This window comes from Gavia stellata, chromosome 6, assembly GCF_030936135.1.
Source record: "Gavia stellata isolate bGavSte3 chromosome 6, bGavSte3.hap2, whole genome shotgun sequence".
In the NCBI taxonomy this organism is placed as follows: Eukaryota; Metazoa; Chordata; class Aves; order Gaviiformes; family Gaviidae; genus Gavia; species Gavia stellata.
Genome location: NC_082599.1, coordinates 35,529,326 through 35,551,189, shown reverse-complemented (window position 1 = coordinate 35,551,189; position 21,864 = coordinate 35,529,326). Strand labels below are relative to the sequence as shown.

The following is a 21,864-nucleotide window of genomic DNA, read 5'->3' as shown; positions in this document are numbered from 1 at the left end:
TGCAGTTTTTGTATCATTTCCTTCATGCTTGTCACTGCAGCTAAGGTTTGGTCCACTGCCACTGACATCACTGGAAGACACCCTTCAGTAGCTGGGGCATTGAACTGTTGCTTCATCTGCATATGCCAGCGAGGTGCGTCTGGTGCTTGAATTTTGTCCTATAAGAAACTTTACGTTCTTGGGGGGAAAAAAGTTTCCATTCTGATTCTGCTGAAAATCATACAATTGCAAAACTCTCTTAGGGCAGAAATACAGATTTAATTTTCCTGCCACTTACTCTGGAAGCCTTGGGACCTGGACCTCCAGGCTGTAGCTCCAGGCCTGAGGAGCTCCCGGAGGGCAGGGGATGCAGAAGCCCCGCCAGCCTGGGGCGGGCAGTACGTGCAGGCGGTGGTGGGGAGCCTGGCAGGCTGCTTTCTGTTCAAACTGACAAGTTCTGGCACTGTTTCAGTTGCAGTGAATCCACATTTTTTCAGTAGAAAAAAAGGTGTATTGGAAAATTTCCAACCAGCTCCACACCCCAGCACACTGATTGCAAGGCCACTGGAAGGGATGGTTGGCACCTGCCCCTTTTGTCCTACAGTCACGTTAATTTGCCCTGGGAGGGGGTACATTGTTTTTTTACAAATACGTATCATCTAGACCTGCAATTCTTCCCTATCCTGGTATTTTTGAAGTAAGTGCTGCCCTGCCAGCTGTGAGAGAATAACAATACTAATACCATTCTCATGTCTTTTGTCTTTCTCTCTCTCCCTGCCCCCACCCCGGCTTTTTTTTCCCCCTCCACTTTTGTATGGTTACAGAGAGAAGGTCTCTTAGGTTGTCCTTGCCAAGGTGGTAGCTCTCTGTCAGGCTGTCAAACTTATCTACTAATAGCTATGAAGGGCGTGTGCTCCAAGAAAGAGAAAACCGAAATGCATAGCCTTCAGTTGTCTTAAAAAGACATTTTTCATTATCTGACAAAGAGTTGTGAAGTGTTAAGGTTATGATATCATTACTTCCGTGGTTGTGACACCAGTAATGGGTTTTTTCATGCTATTTTAGAAAGTGTGCCCTTTTCCCTGTGTTAGATGCATTGCTTCCTTTCATTAAAGCCCGATCTGTGAAAGTGCTCTCACCTTAAATGATGATATTTGGAGGTAACTGGGGGCCGGTCAGGGGTACGGACAATTCGGTCTCGGTTTAGGGCATTTCTTGTCACTACCTTGCTATGAAATGCCGGGTGAGGTTCCTCTTCTCTCGCTCCTTTTGTCTTTCTTGAACTACACAGATTTTTCATGTTTTTTAAGTGGCCTGCACAACGAAACCCCAAGCTCGCTTGCAGTGGGACCACCGCTTGGGAACATCACGCAGCTGAGCTTTTTTTTGCCCTAGGACCTAACCGCAGCCTTTCTGCTCACATAAGGGTTCGTGTTTAGCAGTGCCCTATTCCCATGAGCAGTTTCTTTCTTCTTAGTAATAGGGAAAGCAGAAATAATCCTACTCTCAGCAGTTTTGGGATTACAGGCAAAAATTGAGTTCCTTGATGTATGACTGTGTAGGGATATTAATCTTTTCCCTGATGCCTGTTGTCTGTCATCTCTGTCTTGCCAGCACTGTCCTTCTGACCCCTCTACAAGGGTAACTTGTTATTAACATTGCCTTTGCTGCAGATACTCGCTATGCAGATGACAGCACCAACAGTTTTTCTAAAAGGGCTTGTTCTGTGCATTATCGGATGCGATATTCAAAATTGGTTTCAGCAACAAAGGATTTTGATTTTTTTTTCCCTGATGTGGCTCGTGCTTATTTTACCACCATTTGCAAAGTTGATAAATTCAGAGGAGGTTGTGTTGAGCCGAATGTCGGCTCTTTGTTGTGCATCTTTGAGACAGATAGCTCCGTATGAGACCACGGGGAAGTTTTGGTACGATGCCTGTTGTTGGGAGAGGTGGTGGTCAAACCATTTAAAGCATTTTATAGTTTTACAGACTGGTCAGAAGAAGTCGCTGAGAGCCAAAACAAAATCACTGTGTAAGCCATTTTAATTTTTCATCGGTGGATTTCTGTTTCTCCTGGTATATTGTGCATTAGCACATGCTTATGAAAGTAGATTTAACAACTGCAGAGGGAAACAAAAATACTAGAGTGCAAAGAAGAACTGGAGAAAAGTTCATGAGATGAGAAAAATAATAAAATGTACTATGACTATGCTACGGGCTGTATTTTATAGTGAAATAATGTAACACGGCCTTATGTGAGAATTTTTTTTTGATTCCTAAGAATCGTCACATGAAAAGCTGCTGTTGATGTTCCTGCAGTCCTGTAAAGTAATTTTTTCCTTGAAATTTGGAAAAAGTAGTGATTGTGCAACTGACTACGAAATAGGCAGTCCCATTTAAAACATTTTGTGCTGTGGTATTTTAAGTAGAGGTAGAATAGTAGCTATTTTTTATTTTCGTCTTTCTAGAATAAAGAGAGGGTAATCAGTGCAGAAAAAATACCAGTTTCCTCCCTATACAGCTTGGTTAAGCTGTGCTGGTGACTTTGAAATGCTTTTCTCCTGCTGTAGTTGAAAGTCAATCAAGCCCATTAATACAGATTTCAGTCTCTCTCGAAACTCTGTGAAATACAGCAACATATTCTGAGATAGATTATCCCCAGAGATCAGAGGTATTGTCGTCCATCTCCACTTTAATTGTGCTGTGTTCATTTCCATTTTCTTGTCAAATAAAGAGGAATAGCTTGTAAGGAATAGGGTCATTTTTGTACATCTGTTGGTACTTTGGTGACTTTAAATCTAATTCTGCAGTTTCCACAATAACAGATTCCAAGGAAAAACATAGTGAAGTGTAAGCAGGCAATCATCTTTAGTCTTCGATAGATGCTGTCTGAAAGAGTGTCTCTTACAGGAGAAGCTGTTAATAGAATGTTGTTGTCTTTTTTTACTTTCTTTCATGTTTGTAATATAAATATGTTTGTATTTTATAGCTAGGACTCATTTCATTGTCTACTACTAGCATTGCCAACTGCCTTACATTGTTAAGACTTCATTTTCAGTTACTTTTAAGAGTTGTTGCATCTTATCTGCTTATTCTGAAAGGTGTCTGCCTTAGCCTATTTAATTTTTTAATGAAAAATGCAGCCGACATGGTTCAGAAGCTGCTAAGAATAAGGTTAGGGGTAAATACTGTTTTGCTATGTTAAAAAAAATTCTGGCAGTAGTTCTCTGAAAAGCTCTTTTGCCCTTACACTTCTGAAGTGGGATCTGAAATCCCTTTGGGGAAGAGTCTTTGGTTCTTTGCCATCTTCATAAATATCCGCCCAAATCTGTCCCAAGTTAGAGGCCAAAAAATGCAGTCTGTACATGCTCTGTAAAGAGCGTCTAGAGCTTTGCAGGTTAGTAGTTGAAGGATCGGTAAGCTCTGAGCGTGCTTCAGCCTGAGCTGCAAGGAGTTTTCTTTACAGCTGTAGCTCTCGGCTGGTATGGCCAGGATCTGCTTGTAGGATGTAATCAGCCTGGATGGGGCTCTGAGCTGTGTCCAATCTAGTTGTCAGTGGGCAGATTTGGGGACCTCAGTGGGCAGGTTTGGGGACCTCAGCGTCACACTGCAGAGGCAGGTGCTTCCAGCCTTTGCCGTGGGTACAGCAGGGTCCCAACAGACAAGGACGTTTTGTCTCAGCTTTGATCCAGTCCCAGAGCAAGGCCCCAACATATGCTGAACAGGACAGAGCTGTAGGGATGGAGCAGGACATAGTAAAAAACCAAAAAGGGGGGGTGGGGAAGTGTTTTATTCAAAGGTGCTAAATGAAAGAATACCAGTCAGTGTTTTCCAGTTTTTGGACTCGACCTTTCTGTCTTAATCATGTTCTTGCAATTCTTCTTTTACATGGGTAATATGCACCAGGGATTGATTATAACACCCAAGCAAAAATATACCTGCCCAGGAAAACAATCAGCCTTCTGAAATGAGGATCTTGTTATTTTGTGCCTTTTGTCCCGCTCTGTCACCTGTTTGATCACCTTCCTTGCACTGCAGTGGAAGCCTGTCTATACTTGTGCTTCTCAGCCCCCTTCCAACCTCCGCTCCTGTATTTCACACCTCTTAAATGGAAATATTCCCGTGTGTGTAGGGGAGCTCCATGGATTCATTGCGGGGGCGGGGCAGCGTCCTCTTCAGAACATGAACAGCCCCGGGAATCCTTCGTGTGTGCCTTTTCCCGTTCAACTCAAGGGCATGCCCTGGCACCGGCATGAAAAGACATAGAGGCAGAAGTGATGAGCATTATCTGATTGTGTTGAGTCAGTTTTACCAAATTATGCTATGAAAACAAAATGTTCCTGCTCTCCATAACTCCTAGAGGAGGCAATTTGTTACTTAATGTGATTTTGAAGCAGAGAGCCTGTGTAAAGTTTGCTTTGTTGTGTGTTGCCCAAAGATTCTCTTTGCCCTTGCGCGGTTGTTTGGCAGCAGGAAAATCTGTCTGCAGACTGGATTTTCAATGCTCCATTAAGTTTATAGGTGCCTTTATTCAGGTTATCTCTTAATTGCTGTATTACTTCTTTACCTATTGAAACCAACAATGTAGGAGTCTCTCTGGGGTTTGCTGGAGTAGCTCCAGGTCTGGTCCCTTTTTTAAAAAAGCAGGTGGAGAGATGTTGAAGGGAAGTTCTGTCATTGGGAAGTGCATGTTTTGCATTGCTAGTTAGTGGTATTCCAGCCTAACAGGCACTTCAGTAATGGGTAAGAAAATAAATAAGAAATAAATCTTTGCACAGGTGTCCTGTCCTGTGGAGGAATGATGTGAAAATGCAATTTCTTTTCAATGAAGCAGGCTTCTGAATATACTGTGTCTGTTGCAGAGCGTACTGTTTTTTTCTGTTAGAAAGCTGTTAGAAAGTAGAACAGCTTTTCAATGCTATTTCTAGCAGTGGATATTTCTTGTAGGAAGAGGGGAGGCAGCACGTTCTGGGTGTTGGTTCCTCTTTTAATTAATTAAAAGGCCAAACTCAGAAATTCAAGAGACAGGGAAATATCCCTGACTGATACCAAAGTTATCGGTTGCTTTGGCTGGAGATAGGATTCTTCCCTGCCAATTGCAAATAACCCAGAAACCTGATGTCTTCCATAAGGAAGCTGGCACGCCTGGCTGTTTCCAACACCACCGTACATACCTCTGCTTTCTTCTGCCCCAGTGGTAATTCAGAGGGTCATATTCCTACTCATGCAAAGCGTAACCTGCACAAGTTAAGCTGAGCAAGGACTTCCAGCTGTTTCATTGCTATAAGCATATAAATATTTATATCACCCCAGGGTTCCTTTCATGCTGAAAATAAAGGTAGCACTTGTCTGCTGTTAAAATATATTACCCAGGAGATAAATGGCTTATCTCAATATTAGGAAGATGGATGAGAGGAGTGGAACATCGACCATAATACTGGTCAAAAGATCCACCAAGTCCAGAGGGCTTCACTGTTTACTTGAAACTCCTGCTGGGAAGTGACGTAGAGGTTGATAGCGCTGTGTTTAGCTATCAAGAGATGATTAATTAAAAGCTGTAATAAATGTGAAATATAATGGTTGACACACACAGAGCTTCATGGACACTAGCTAAATTTCCTAGTTATGGGTAATGTGCACCTGGGATTGATTTTAACATCCAAGCAGGATGCGAATGGTGCTTTTGAAGGGACAACTGAGACAGGGAGAGTCTGCACAAGTGACTTGCTTAAGGCCACATGCGAAGTGAGACAGCGATTAACCTCTGCGGCATGTCTGATGCTCTACCCCGTCCTGTCCCACCTCTGCGAAAGCACAAGTCCAAACATAATCTGACCCAGGCTGCTGAGAGTCATTTCCCACCCTCTGCACTGGAGGGAAGTAAACATTGAATAGGCAGCATGGGGGGCTCAAAGCTGAGGTACCAGTGTAGTGCCACCAGAGTTTGAACTGCGATTCTGCTGTTGATCTGGAGCCTCTCTGCCCCAATTCATCTGCCCAGCCATAAAATGGGATGGGATGGTAACGCTGAGCCACTGTGCGCCCGTGTGGTAGGTGCAGGTTGCTTAAGCAAGGGCTGCGTAAGGGTCTGAAAAGTGCTGGGAGGCTTCACAGTTAGTTGGTATGATGAGAATGTCTCTTGAGTCAGTCTGCTGACTTTTAGGGACTCAGCGAGGGTGCTGCCTTGCTCTTCAGTACAAGCTGCTGTCACTTGGGGGCCCCTTGCATCCTCCTCCTCATCTGCCACTGGATTTAGATGGAGCATGCTGAGAGCAGCCTGGTTTTCTTCCAGCGAGAATTAATTATTTCACGGACCATTCAAGATTCCGATAAATGAAGCGTGCCGCAATGTCATTTTCGAGTAATATCTGTAGTGAAATCAGAACTTGTAAAAATTGGGAAAATACATGGGACTTGTCTTTGTGTTTTGCTTTGTTCAGGTTAATTGTTGTTGCTTGTGGTATGATTAAAGAGTCTGACTGAACACAAAAATCTGTCATGCATAAGTGGGATTTTAATGAAATAATAATCCTTCCCTTAATGTGAAATTGTTTTTAATAGAATATAGCAAAATAAAGAAATTCTCTATCCCTCCCCTTTTTTTGGAAATAATTATTATGGGTAACAAAAATCCAAATTGAACCTGATTGGTTTTGCACAATTTTTGTCTTTCCTGATAAAATAGATTGATTTTTCTTTTCCTTGAAATTGAGAAAACAGGCAAGGACAAGAGGAAAAGCGTTACAAAAATCTCACCATTGGGGCACTTTATACAGTTAATTGCATACAGTTACCCAAAACGTTTTTTGAAAATGTTTCTGCTTGGTGAGGTGCTGAAGTGGGAACACTGTCTTCCAGAACAACCATTGTTAATGTCCTTTCAGTATGAGAGAGCGTTTGCCCTCCCAGTGCTCCCTGTTGTCTTGCTGCCAGCTGCTCATGTATGGAACGTATATGGGTATGCTTAAAACCCATTTCCATGTATGTGGAAATAGATGTTTTGTCCAAATACAGCACCATACAACACATACATGCTCCATATGTGCTGCAGTTTGGAATGTCAGTGAGCACAGGGAAATGAGGATTGGGGCTCTCTATGCCAGAGAAAAGACAGAGAAATGGAGAGATTTATTTGTTTGGGTAAACCTCCCTGTTACTGAATAGCTTTAATGCTGCACCTGTTTCTTGTTCTTCCTCTCTTTCTCTTTCGCTGCTTCTTTCATTGCAGCTTTTCAAATATGTAGGCAACAAAAAAACATGGTCGGTGAAATGGAAGATTACAATTATGCATCAGTATTCCTGTAACGCGGCTGCTCGGTAATGTCCCCTGGGAGTGTTACAATGAATATCTGACATTAATTGGCTCAGTACCTGTATGTCTGACCTTGCAGAAATTTCATAGATCAAGTCTATATGTTGTTTACTGATGAAGAAAACTTCCTCAGGGCAGGGACTGCATCTTTGGACATGTCTGCACCACAGTGGCAACCAGAAGCAGCGATCAGACTCACTGAGTCTTGGAATAAGAGATAAAATAATAGAAAGGGGTTTCTCTCCCTTGTTTTGCCAAGATCCGTTCCTCAGCAATTTTTAGCCCACTTGAAGTCTTTGTCACTGCTGGATACTGTGCACTTGATGCACAAATACTGTTTTTTCTCCTTCGAGTAGTCCGTGTAGCCTTCATACGTGGGTTTGACATACTGAACGATATAACTAAACCAGGTCAGAATTAGAGGAACAGCAACTATTGGATGTACTTGCATTGAAACAGCTGCCTCTTTTGTGTTGCTCACCCTCCGGTGACTGAATCTGCCAGGAGGATCTCGCAGGGGGCTGCGAGCAGCTCTTTGGCAGTCGCCCTGTTTCAATGCACCCTGCTCAGTCAGCAGCAGACCCTCATCTCCTGCGCCGCTCAGTCAGCTGGCTTTAGCTGCTCTGTGGATGCGGGCTGCGTGTGCAGAAATGGATGATTGTTCAGCTCCCTTCTGTTTAAGGGAGCCGAGAGGGAGAAAGTCAGTGTCCAAACCACAGCTTAGCAGAGATTCACGCAAGGGGTGGTCACTGGGCTTAACTTTCTCTGGGGGTGTTTGTTTGTTTCCCAAGTTAAGAAGTTGTTGAAAAGGAGGGAGATTTGTACACAGAGTATTTTGAGAGATGCTCAGAGGCATACATTGCATGCCTGTCCCACTGGTTTTATTGCCTTTGTCGAAGTACGGGAGAGAAGCTTTACAGAAGGTGCATTTTGCTTGCGTGTTACTGGAGTGCTCAGGAGCGCTTGCCGCTTTCTGACTATTGTTACCGGTCCCCTGCTTTATTTGACGGGCTGGAAATTAAACAAGCCGTCACCTCGGGGACACGGAAACCCGCATCCCCCCCCCCCCCCCCCCCGCCCCGCTCCTGCGAATTAAAATCCAACACACGATGCTGAGTGCCGCTCACAAAGGGGAGCCCCTTCTTCCCCCCCTGCCCCGCAGTGCAAAGAGCCCCCATCTCGATTTAGACCTCCGGCAGCGAGACCTGCCCGGGCAGAGCCGGCGGCGGGGCAGGAGCCCCGGCCGGCGGCGGGCACTGACCGCGCTCTCTCTGTCGCTCTCCCCCCCTGCGCACGGAAGGCGGACGATGGAGGCGGCGGCGAGCGGGCGCGGGAGGAGGCCGGCGCAGCGCTGGTGCTGCGGAAGGTGTGGTCACGCAGCCCGGCCCCCGAGCGGCGCGGGAGGTAAGGCTTCCGCGGCTCCGGGAGCGCGGGGCTGGCTCGGCGGCGGCGGTAGCGGGCGGGGCGGCCCGTGGCCCCCGGCAGGGCGATGGCCCCCGGGGGGCGCGCCTAGGCGGGGCGGCGCGGTGGGAGCGGGGCGCCATGGGGAGCGGCAGGGTGCAGGTGCCCGAGGCGCTGGCGGGCCGCGGCGGGGAGCGGCCGCTGCCCACCTTCGACGTGCCTTACTTCAAGTACATCGACGAGGAGGACGAGGAGGACGAGTGGAGCAGCCGCTCGCAGTCCTCCACCGAGGATGACTCCGGGGACTCTCTGCTTTCCGACAGATACGTGGTGGTGTCGGGGACGCCGGAGAAGATTTTGGAGCATCTCCTCAGCGACCTGCACCTGGAAGCCGCCCAGGACAAAGAGACGGGTAAGGAGCGAGCCCGGCGGGGAGGCGGCGGCGGCGGCCGGGGAAGCGCCTGTCCCCGGCCCTGGGCGGGAACGGGGGTGAGCTCCCGGTCCCGGTAGAGCGGGGCGGCGCGGGGGTCTCTCCCGGGCACCCCCGGCCGAAAGCCGGTTGTTCAACCCGGGGCACCGTCGGGGGGGCAACCGCGAGCGCGCGGCAGTCGGGAGGTGGCAAAGCGGGGCGCCCGGCCTCGGGGCGGGAATGGCAGCAATGAGCGGAGCCGCGTACTCAGCAGCGGCTTGAGCCTTTCTTACACCGGGCTTTCGCTGCTGCTCGCGGAGCGCAGGCTGCGGCGTGCGCGGCACAGCGCGCCTGTCTCTTCAGGCAGAGGCTGCCGGTCCTCGTAGCCTGCAGCTATCATTATATTGATCGCAATACTTGCTGTGCACGTCAGCCTCCTGGCTAACTACTCGTCTTGCCACCACCCAAGTACTTCGGCACATCTTCTGTTTCATAAGCACGGCTTATAAATTTCCTTGTAACCCTGGGCACAGCGTATAGCCTGATGCTGTACTTGTGTGTCTTCAACCAGAGATTGTAATTTGTTCCAGCCCAGAGCAATTATTATATTGATCGGGCTACTTGACATGCAGTTTAATTTTCAGCTGGATCTCTTGGCTATACGCACAGCTTGCTGGCACCGGGAGCTCCTGGGGTAGTTTATCAGAAGTGCCTGCAACCTGCGGTTCATAGATAGTTTTAATGAAAGCGGCCACGCTGGTGAGACTTTCGGAGGTCCCGAATAGTGAAGAGCTGAGGAAGGCAGCTGGCTGTAAATGGAGCCGTGCATTTGATCGTTCCCAGTGGGGTTAAAACGCACACTCCTGCTGCCTGTATATATCTCTCTCTACAAATGAGATTACTGAGAATAAACACACTTTAATCCTTTTAAGTGACTGAAAATATAAGTAACATCTGCGATTCCCAGAGGACCGCCAGGATTGGGTTCTCAGAACAAGTCATTGGTGTAATGTGGGACAATAGGCATATTCGTAGTGCTGATGTGTGAATGCCCCGAAGAAACGTATAGAGTGTCTGCTGGTGATATTATTACGGTATTCGTAGTGCTGCTTTTGTCTGCCTAGGCATTAATATTTAGGGCAGAGAGGGGCTGCAATTGTTTTGCTTCCACAGATGCCCTCAGACTAGTTCTGGCTGTAATTTACTTGAGCCAGCTCTTTGGCAGTGTAGCGAGGGTCCTTCGCTGGCCCTTTAAGGTCAAATGTTAGATCCAGAATACGTTTCCCCATTAACATTTATCATATGCAGATTGAGGGACGTTAGGTGCCCGTCTTTATAGTCTGCTTCATCTTTTTTTATGAGCTCACAATCTTGATGGAAAACAATGAGATTTTCACTAGTGAGATGCATTATATTTTAGTGTTTGTAAATACAAAGCACTCCTTACATAAAGCGTTAGATGCTGTATACATCCTCACGTGTACTACCTACCTCTTCTTTCTTTTCTCTTTGCTCTCTCTCCCTCCCATCCCAGGGAGGCCGTTCATAAGCCCGTTCTTATTGTTATAGAGAGGGGCTGGTAAACTGCCCTCAAAACAAATGCTAAACCACTACTTGCCTGGTTGTTAGCAGATGGTAATGTATTTAAAGGTTGATTGGCTTCCCTTTACCTCTTCTGCCTTATCCTACCTCCTTTTAGAAAGAAACAATTAGCTCTGCCCTGTAGCCAGGGTTAACTGGATTCTAGGGATGGAACAAAGTAGCTGTGGCTTCAGTTTTTTGCTGTCACAAAGAAGTGTGCTAAACCTTGCCCAATGGCCCTCCACTTCCTCAAGGGTAGTTCTTCATACACTGTTTTCTTCTGACTTTATTAATCTGGTACTATAGAATGTTGTCAAAATAAAAGACTTTGGGAGTTTTGTTTCCCAGTGTTTTATGTGGTAGATGCCCCTGTAATGGTTTTGCAGACTCAGTGGCATTTGGCATGAGGAAGTACGGGATATCGACTGGACATATGTACATCTTTGTTTGTGCATCTGAAGGCATCCTTTTGCTGTTTGTGTGCTTGGATTTGCTGTTCTTTGTATTTTTTGTAGTTCCAGTCTGGCCCATCTCAGAGGACAGTCAAATTGCAGAGTCCCGCAGGCTTGTGTTTTAGCAGGCATAACTTTGCGGAACATAAAAGGACGATGTTGTTGTACCCAGCTGCTGCTCCTGCTGTCGGTTTGCCAGTTCCAGGATGACTTCCTTGGCCTCCTGTTTCCCTGCAGCCCCCAACCTGGTTTGCTTATTTGTATCTGTAAAGAACATGAGAAAGAGCTGTTCTAAACACATGCTGGTATGCAGGGGGCTGTTGTTCTGTTTGACCCTTTGCACTGCTTCCCAAGGAGGGATGCTCTACATGTTTTCATTCCCACCCTTTGTACAACAGATCATAACTGCAATCCACTATCTCCTGGGGCTGGTGTGGTCATGGGGCACTGCTTTTTATAAACACTGACATGGCTGAATGATGCATTATGTGTTGCTTCCAGACATCCTCCATTTTCTAGCCCAGGTCAGCAGGTACCGCTGGCAGCTGGGAGAGTAAAGGGAAGTTTTGGGGCTGGGCTGGAATAAATTTAACTGGGGTCTAGCCCAGGCCTCAAGGCTCCCTTCAGCTGCTGCTAAACCTGTAGCAAGATACCTTAAGCACTCTGCTGCGGCATCCTCTTCTACAAAAAATAGGTGGAGACACCTTCTCTTACTTGACCTGAAGAAGAGTCCCAGTGTCTGTGATGTGGCTGAACAAGTTATAGCAATTGAGGGCACTAAAGGGGACATTGCAATGTGCACAGCTAGACCAGTCTGTTGCTTAGGTGACTTCTGTAGGCAAGAGTGTCTTGAAAGCCTGAGGTTCTTTAAGCTTAGGTACTTAATAACAGTTTAATGATTGAGGGGGTTTTGCGATGACTAAGTCAGAGAGTACGTGTGAGTTCTTGCGGCATCATCTTAAATCGGGGCTTGCCAGTAACAAAGTCTTGCCAGCCTTCCATCTCAACGGGAGAAAGTTTTCGTCTTGATGAGTTACAATAACCTGTAATGTACCAACCCCCAGGAAGACTGTTCTTGTTTCCTACGATGGATATTTTAAATGTCTGTAATGAACAACTTCTCTGAGTCATCTCTGAGGTTGTTGGAATCACTGGGGGATGTCTGCTGAGTGCGTACTTTAGAGAGCAGTTTGACGTTTTAAGAATTGAACAGAGTGAGACACTTCAAATATGTCAATATCCAGGCAGAAAATGCAAGGCGTACCGCCTGGGCTAATCCTCATCAAGGGTGGGGATTTGAACAAGTAATCTCCAAGGGGCCAAATCTTAGTGTCTTAGGATCTCCAATTCCTTCCCATTGACTACAACATTTCTTTCAAAATTGTTGTCCCCTTCTGCAAAAGCTATTGTTTCTTGGGCATTAGCAGCATTTCCTTCTCTGGTTATTATCCTGATCTACTCTTTGGAGTATCCTCTGGCTGGTCTCTATTCAAACATACCATCTTGCTTCACAGTGATGGCATTCAACGTTTGGCAGCCTCTGGAATAACACAGTGATCATCACATCCACTGCTACTTCTCCAGGCCTGCCTGGATCCCTCAGATCATTTCCTTCCGGCCACTGGGCCACCTCTCTCAGGCAGCTGAAGCAGAACATTGCTGAAGCAGAACATAATCTCCCTCATCTAATGACACTACCTGTCTTTTACTTCCCTCCTGTGGGTTTCATTTTAGGGAATGAGTAGGGAGAAGAGGAGATTGATTTGTGAAGGTCTCTGAGAGCAAGAAGCAGCAGGCAATGGGGATCTGGAGAAAGGGTGTAGATGAGGAATGGTAAGACTGGAGAAATGTGATGGTGTCGGTCTTAACTGATGTAGCTTTTTAGTGGACTGAGTGAAAGGAGTTGTGGCAAGGGGGGAGCACCCGCATGATACTTTTGTTTGACAGGCTATCACAGAAGTTAGGATGGCAAATGATGAAAGGCCTGGAGAAGTCCTAATGGGACAGAAAAAGAGGACGAATCCTCATGATGTAGCTAGAACAGATGCATACAGGTGTAAGCATGGTCTGGATTTCTTAGGAATAGGAAAAGAAAGGAGTAATGACCTTTGTACCATGCTGTGTCACCTTGTCTGGGACTGTGCATGATTCTTGGATTAGTGGGAACTCTCCCCTGTCACACAGAAGCAGTTTTAGCTTTAGGATCATAATGTAGCATCTAGGAGGGGCCTTCAGACCATGTCTGTTTGTCCTAGAAGTCCATTCTGTTTCTACATTTGCACCAATGACACTGCTTTGATGTTGGGTAATGGCACCCTCTGGGGAACTGTATGTGATCTTTTAGGAGAGTGGTACTATCTTGCACGAGCTGATCATAGTCAGCTGCTAAGTGATGTTCCAAAAAAGGGATACAGCTCTGCCTTTTCTAGGTGTTGTCTTTTGTTTAATAATCCAAGAAAAAAATGTCTGATTGCTTTTTGATATTTTTTTGTTTGTTTGTTTCTTAGCTATAAAGGATGCTGTTAGGACTCTTGCTCACTGTACTTTATTACTGATGAGTAAAAGGTGTTAAAAAACGCACTCCTGTGACTGCCACCCAGTCAACATGAGTGTATCATCTGATGCATGTGGATTGATGTCAAGGAGAATAAATACTTGCCCAACACTTTGTGATCCTGTCTTCCAGCTTTTAGGATGGAGAGAATAAATGCCTGCTAGCCCATCCTCTTATCAGTCATCATTTTGAAGGATTTTGTAAACTCTTCCCCAAAGTCTTAGGAAAACTTGGTGAACTGAGTGGACTAAATGTCTATTACTGCCATGCCCATAGGAGAGTAGTAAGAGTTTAGCAGAGTGCATGGAGCAACATCAACATAAGAATAGCAGAAAAGCTAAAACAATCATTTATCTCAGTGTTCAGTGTGTGAGAACCTGGGGAGGTTGTCACACAGGACCATTTCTTCATGCAGCATGAGTCTAAGCTGTCTGAAATCGAAGTGTCAGTAGAAGTAGGTTTAGAATAAACCAATAAAACGAATAGTAACAAATCACCAGGATTAGATATTACTTCCCAAAGACTTCTAAAGGAACTCAGATGTGAAATTGCTGAACTCCCAACAGTTGTGTGTAATCTATCATATAAATCAGCTTCAGTGGCAGAGAAAGGTGGAAAATGTGATGCCAATTAAAAGAAATGGTTCTATTTGGGGAACATCTAAGCAATAAGGTTGTCATTTTACCAATACATTATTCCAGCATAAACTGGTGCTGTAGTCCAAAGAAGCAGCTCAGCCTTCCCCAGCCACTCATTCCTGCTGCTGCATGGATCCCTCTGTGCCTCTACAGCCTGTCATGTGGTTCTGTAGCGGATCCGAGTAGGTAGCTGGTCCTGGTTGATGCTAACCAAGGAAATACTGAATTATTAGTCTTAAGATGGATCAGTTTCCTGATCCACTTCATCAGTCAGTGGTACAAAGTTTGCCCCTGGCACGGAGAGGGTGGCAGGGAGTGGGAGATGCACAGGTGAGGACAGCAGAAGAGAAGGACTGGTGCCTTTAGCAGCTCAGCTGCCTTGCGGGAGTTTGATTAGATGCAAAACTGCAGCATAAAGTTATGACTTTGTGCTGGGAAATCGGGTGGCAGTACAGTAAAAGTAGAAGGAAGAAATGCGTGCAGAAATACCGTGCTGAGGGAAGGGAAATGTAGGTTTTTTTTCAGACATAAGTCAGGTCTTGTGTATCCTGTAGAGCTGTTAAAGATTTGAAGGAGTATGAGGGTATATATGGTCTGGCCTGCCTATATCTTATATTTGTATTTCCAGAACGCTTTTGATAAAGTCCCTTGCCAAAAATCCTTAAAGAAATTTAAAGATGCTTTTGATAAGGAAGAAGATGCTTCTCAGGACTGATGATGACTTAAAAGAGAGGAAATGAAAGGTCAGAGTAAATTGTCAGTGTTTAAAATGGAGAGAAGTCACCAGGGAAGACTGGGGTGCTGCTGAGTGTGGGATGAAAACTGAGTTACCAGCATGTGCTGATAATATGAAATGGTTGAGGGTCTCATGATAAATGAAGCCATGGTTTCACCTTTGGTGGCCATACAAGGTTATGTTCACGTACACCCTGTTATCCCCACCTCTGACTGCCTGTTTGAGCTGTCATGTTGTCCTGTCGTCACACTGACAAACTTTGCTTAGGTGTCTCTGCAAGGTGAGTTAGATCAGGAAGCTTGTCCAACTCAAAAATAACCTCATGAAAGTAGTAAGAACGGGGCGGTGTAGGACTGGGAAAATGAGTTGGGAGTGGGCCCCCTCAAAGCAGCCCTGCGGCTGAAGAAAGATGAAAGGAATAAAAATCTGTGTGACTGTGTAATAACATTGCAGATGAGATCCAAGTTTGAAAAATGCAAAGTAATGCATTTTCTAACATGGAGAAAAGGAAATCCTTATACATATTCAGCAGAGGTGCTGAATTGGCTAGTATCATGCAGAAAATAGGTCTTTGGAGATAGTGTGGATAGTTCTTGGAAATTTTTTGTCAGCATTAATCAAAAAGGCAAACAGTATTTGTGACAGTTAGGAAAGAAGACAAGCAAGAACCACAGTTATACCATTGTATAACAGTGTAATATCGTATGTATAATATAGTTCCTTCTTCTCCCCCAGCTCAGAAAGGTTGTAAATGAACTAAAAAAAGCTTGAAAAGGGCAGCAAGGGCAATTAGAAATATAGATTAAATACATCTAAGAATAAGTAGTCTAGGTCTGGTCATCATAGAAAAGCAATTTCTGTAAAGGAGGCATACAGTGATCTATGAGACTATGAATTGTGTGGGGAAGGTGAGTATGGAAAGATTATTTGTTGTTTCTCATAATGCAGGAAGTGTTTTGTAACACAGTGAAATTACTGGGTTTATAACTAATAAAGAGAAGTCCTCTTCTGATATGATGCACAGCTGAACCGCAAAACTCATTCTTGGGAGGGTTTTGTGAAAGCCAAAGATTGGAAGTGTTTAAAACCAAATGAGGCAAAATGCTGGCAAAAACTCTGTGACTGCAGTGATGTCGATACAACTTCCCATTTGGGAAGTCTACACTGCCAGTTGCTGGAAGCTGGGAGGGTATATTGGAGAAAGATAACTCTGTATTTGTCTTTTTCTTAGTTTTTTTTTTCTTCCCCTGGGCATCCTCTGTTGGCTCCTGTCAAAGACCCGGTTCTATTTTATGGGGATCTTTGATCTGACCCAGTATATTGCATACAGCACATTGGTGTTTGGAAGCAGTTAATCAGAATCTAAGGTTATAATACAGTACAATTCCTTCAGGTAGGACATTTGAGCAAGTTATCAGTTCAGCTGGCAGCAGAGTGTGAACAGTTTTCTGCTGAATGGCTTTGCAGATGGTGTGGTGGGGCCTGGAGCTGGGACAAGAGAGGCAGCAGCCCTAGGGATAGCAGGAGGTTGGGACCAAGGCTGCCGACAGTGACACTGGCTTCCAATGGGAAGAACTAACATCCTCCAGTTGTCCCCCTGTTCATTGCCATGTAGCCCCTTCTCTTCTGCTATTTTTTTTGGGTTTTTTATTTTTTTCTGCTGTTTGACTTTGTGCCAGGTAGATCTAAGGATCTTAGTAGGAAACTTTTTTTTTTCCTTTGGTAGGCTTATTTTCTGTCATGTTAGTGAGCTGAATCAGCTTGCAGAAGGAGTGTCGTGTCTGGGATTCACTACAGACAGCGTGTCACACGCTGCGGTGCCTAAGCTAATAGGAAATGCCAGCGAGAGGAATATGTCTAAGATGCTGTCTCCTGGCAGAAGCGCAGACAGTTATTTCTGGGAAATGAGGGCTCAGAGCCTGAAAAAGGTTTGGGTTTTTTTTGCACTTGGGCACTAAAGCTTGTTTAGGGCAAACTTTTAGAAAGGCAGAGTTCGGGGATGCTGCTCCTGGATTGTCTCACCGTTATATTCAATGACTTGGAAACTAGAGGCAACATGGGGAATGATGAACATCCTTAGTGATCAGGACTCTTTTTGTAGATATTGGTGGTATTTTTTCAGTTCATCACCACAAATAGATTTCATGGTGTAAGCATGCCTAACATAGTAGACCCTTCCAAGGAGGGAAAGGAACTGAGGTAGCCATCAGACAAACACATGGTTTCAGTGTGCCCAGGAGCACCGAGACACCTTCTGGCACCTCAGACACCTAAATAAATTTTTTTGTACCCTGTGCAAGAATAGCTTTGGGCAATGTTAGGGCCCCAAGTGTTTAATGTGTTTTGTCTTTGAGTCAAATTTGCAGAAGAAAAAGCTACCCACTATATACGATAGTCAATTAGATCATGGTATTCTTAGTTCCTCGGTCTTTCTCTGCAATTCTGTGGTTCATTATAGCTAGTTGTCACCTTTTGCTATGTGAGAAAGTGATAAGGAGCTGTCATGAAAGCCTAGTGTGAAACCATTTATTATGAAGATGTGCATTGTAGACAATATGAAGGGTTTTGATGATCTTAGTGGTTTAAGCCGAAAAGAATTGGGAAGTGCAGGTCTAGCAGGAGAACTTTTTTAGCGGTGAAGATCAATAATTTTCTTCCAACAGTGAAAACGTCTTTTAATTATTTTTTTTTTAAGTTGTAAAAGGCAGAATGTGTTAATTTGTTGTACTGCAAAATAGACTTGGGTGATGTAAACGTTTTGATGAGGTACCTATGAGACGAGTTGTTGTGACACTGGGAATTTGGTGAGGTTTCTGGAAAGCCAATGTGACCGTAAAGAGTTTTAATCAGTTATTTGTAAAATCGCTCTCACCTTAATGACATTGGAAGTCTAAGCGATACAAATGAATTATCAAATCAATGGAGTAAGTATTTCGTATATGAAAGGATGTATGGTCATATAGATCTCTAAATTAACAAATGCATTAAGTAGCTGAGATTATAAAGAGACATATTTGTATATTTGAGAAATACTTCTTCAGAACTTTTTTCCAGAATAGGGCTTTTGATAATTGCTGATTGTTTTGTGTTGTTAAGCCAAGAAGTGAGTATGAAAGGGGTAAAAAAAATCTCAGAAGATTCTATTTTTTAAAAATGCTTGTATTTTAGTGATAAAAGAGTAGTAGATGTTGCCTCTTAGTTTCTGCCTTAGTCTGAGTCCTTTTCTAATCACCTGAGTGTGGCTGGTCAGAGCCAAATCTAGCACAAATAACCAGTGTTCCCAGGTCAATGGCTAGGACTGAGGGCCATAAAGGCAAAAATGAAAACTGAGTCACTGCACAGTGGTGGTGCCAAACAGATCTCCCTTGACAAGGGAGATGTTGTCTTAGAAGTATGCCAGCCACTTGGGTTGATTCCCTGTCTGTCTTAAATGCTACGCTGGAGGTTGGGTCCGTTCCACAGCTGCAGGTTTGCAGACGAAGCTGGCCAGATCCCTTCTGTTGCAACTGATGTCATACTGGTTCTAGTGAGCCATAAGGATGTCAAAGGCAAAGGAAGTCAACGTTGATTGGGGCTTAGCAAAAAGTCATAGCCAGATTCTGAAATTAGTCTGAACTGTGGTAACTCTTACTGACTTCTGTCTCCTGGAGATCCATTCCCCTGTAGCAGTGGGATCAAACCACTAAATGTGAAATGTGTGAAGGGAGAGGACAACCTCTGCTGTGAAGGTGACACAACTTTCTAGATCCTCTTAGCCCCAGATACAGCCCTATCTTCATGTTTTCCCAAAATGTGGCTCATGAAGCATTGAAGATGACTAATTATAAAACATGTACAGTTATCTCAAAGCTGCTGTTTCTACTAGAGAAAAAGTGAGATGTGATTTATAAGAGAGTAGCACAAGAGCAATAGCAACAGATGGTGTGTGGGTTGGCAGGTCAGTTAACTGAGAGTAGGAACTGGAAATGCAAAACTGAAATATCTCTTTTGCTGCTTCTTATGAGGTGTTAGCATGTCCTGTTCCTTCAGCGTGAGCCACAGACCATGCAGTCCTTCAGGAACCCCATCCATGGTGCCCTTCACCTTCAAGGTCTCCCATCTTTCCTGGGTATTTACTCATCCTCACCACTTAGTGTTGTTCTCCTTCCCTTCCTTCTTAAGGCTTTTTACCATTAAACCCTGACCTGCAGACTGTTGAAAAACTGGACACTCTCTTCAGTACTCTCTTTTTGTGTTCCTCTTCCACAACACAGAGATTCACCACCTGCTGACATAAGTGGGGGTGTTTGTCCGTTAAGACTCCTGTGTTGCTATTAGCACTTAGTGAGATGGCTGTTAACTCGGAAGCTCTTTCTCAGAATACAGCAAAGCATTCCTTCCCAAGAGCCAACTCTCCGTAGTGTTATAAAACTTGGATATGGTGCTCTGAAATTCAGATTTTTTTGGAAGGAAGCTTTCACGGAGTGGGGGAGTTTTTAGATAAGAACACTGAAATCATAAAACTGTATCTTGACATACTTGCTGCATCTTTGGGTACAAGAATACAGTTCACGCACTGTCTTCAGGGTTTGAATTCCAGTGTTTCCAGTGCTCAGAGCTGCTATAATACAATGGTTTTTTTGTGAGATTAACATTTTCTGAGGAATATAAAGAGCGTGTTCATTCCCCACCCACAGGGTGGAAGGATAGATTCACTGAAGACCTGTGCTTTGAGGTTGTGTATTAAGAATCTGAAAGAAATCTGTTCTTCAAAGCTGCTTTTTTCCCCTTGTGAACTAAATTTACTCTCATGCTGTTAATTCCTCTTTCCCCCGCAATCCTTCTTAACATGCCCTGAGTTCAAACAGTTTCATGGTATTATGGAAGTAGCAGCCTCGGTCTTTTTGTGGGCAGGAGCGGGGCTGGTTTTGGCTATAGCCAAACTACAATTATTGATACTTTACTAGGCTCCCTGTCTTGCCGCCTGTTACTGCTGTTAGGTGATACTTTGTTGTATAGTGTGCTGATGCAGTCATTTTCTTTCCCACCTTACTATTTTCTGTAAATCCCTGTGCTCAGAGGACACCCAGGGAAATGAACAAAAAGCCATAACCCAAGACCTACTTGTGAACCATAAATTGGAATAGATTTCTGGCTATTTCCCGATGTGTAGATCCTGATGAGATTTTCTGCGGGCTCTTAAGATCTCCCTCAATAGCTGCCAACCCTGGGCTGCATTACAGCACCGAATGCCTTTGCTTGCTGTGTAGTTGAATAAATGCAATTGCTTGAGAAAGCCTGTCTGTGGCATTGGCAAACCAGTGCCAACACACTCCAGATTATCAAGTGCAGCGGAGCTCGGCTCTGCCTTGCCCTAACGCTGGCTGCTGCCTTCTCTATCATGTCCAAGGAAAAAAGAGGGGAAAGAGCAGCTGTGGCAGCAGCTACTGAAGGCCAGATTTGCTGTGTGCTGGGTGAGGTTCGCTGGAGATTCTGCTGTGGTTTGTGCTATCTCGCTGGGTTTTGATTTTAGTGGGCAGGTGAGAAGATTGGCTGTTGGATGTAGGATGGTTGTAGTAGGAACGCTTTTGTGAAAGTGGAGGGGCCTGTCTAAAAAGCAGATAATGGAGCAGAATGCGCTTGTCAAATTCAGAAGCTTTGTGCATTAACTGCAATTGGTAAGCTCATAATGCAGGCTTTAAACTGCTCTTGCTTTTTTAGAAGGAAAGGCTTGATCCAGTTTAGTATCAGTTGGGCTATATAACATCTTTTAGGAGAGTCTATGTGGTTGGCATTGGAGACAATCCTTTTTCTTTTAATGTCAATTTTGATCCTTTCAGAGGTTGAAACTGAAGTAGAATTATAGCTCTTTGACAGCCAAAGGTTTCTCGTGAGATGCCAGTTACCCTCACGGAGTATAGCTGGTTCTGGCAGAAAGAGCTTTTCGGAATAGCATTAGTTACTGCAATAAAGTAAATTGCTTGTCCCATCTTCTAGACAAAGTGAAAAATACCGATGTGAGCTGTAGCTGTGGCAGCAGCTCGCATTGCTGTCTCCTGAGCCAGGCTGAGATCATGAGATAACCTTGTTTCAGTTCAGAAATGCTTGTGAGATCCTTCTGAAACCAAATCAGTACTCTCTCTCTGAAGTGAAAATATGACGGCTTGTTTTCAAGGACACTGAGGGCAAAAAAATTGGAGTGTGGGAGAATGGGGAAAATAGATCAATCTAAATAAAGTGGCAGTGTTGATGGATCTAATTTTGGTGGAAGCTAATAATAAAAAATTTAGGCTTTCTTGTGACAACATTTGGGATGAATTGTGATTTTATTCTTTTGATTGAACTTGAGTTTTGATGGAGATACAAATTGCCAGAATCAGGGATGTAATCATGGAGAGATCATGATGTCTGACCTGGGACTGCTAGAGGCCTTTATACCTCACCTTCTACTGCTTTTCAATTTCTTTCCTTTTTTGCTGCACCCTGCACCCCCCTCCTGCCATTATCCCTCCTCCTGCCCACAAGGAATTGCTCTACTGATTCCTTAAGCAGCTGTTCTTTAACCCTCCCCACCGCTGTTTCTTAGGATTTAGGGCTTGTTGACGTCTCTCTAGGAACCACTGCACCTAAAAACAGAAAGCCAGATACTGGTTTTGTTCTTTCCCAGTCGTGAATTCAGAGCCCCGGCATCAATACAATAATGAAACCCTTGTTGGGTTTCATTCCCCGCCCCAATAGGAGCCTTGTCTGTGGGATTTTGTTTGTTACTGTTAGTACATCATGGGGGATGTACAGCCACAAGCTGGAAGCAAACAAACAAC

The 21,864-nt window shown here is 44.7% G+C and overlaps 1 protein-coding gene across 1 annotated transcript in view; it reads left to right on the top strand.

Moving 5' to 3' along the window:
* The window catches only part of RAPGEF5 (Rap guanine nucleotide exchange factor 5), a 167,387-nt gene that overhangs the window by 88,898 nt on the left and 56,625 nt on the right, over positions 1-21,864 (top strand). Inside the window, exons 10-11 of the mRNA XM_059818853.1 lie at positions 8,594-8,697; positions 9,018-9,106. Coding sequence (XP_059674836.1) covers positions 8,594-8,697; positions 9,018-9,106 — 193 coding nt within the window. The remainder of the gene's footprint in view (positions 1-8,593; positions 8,698-9,017; positions 9,107-21,864) is intronic.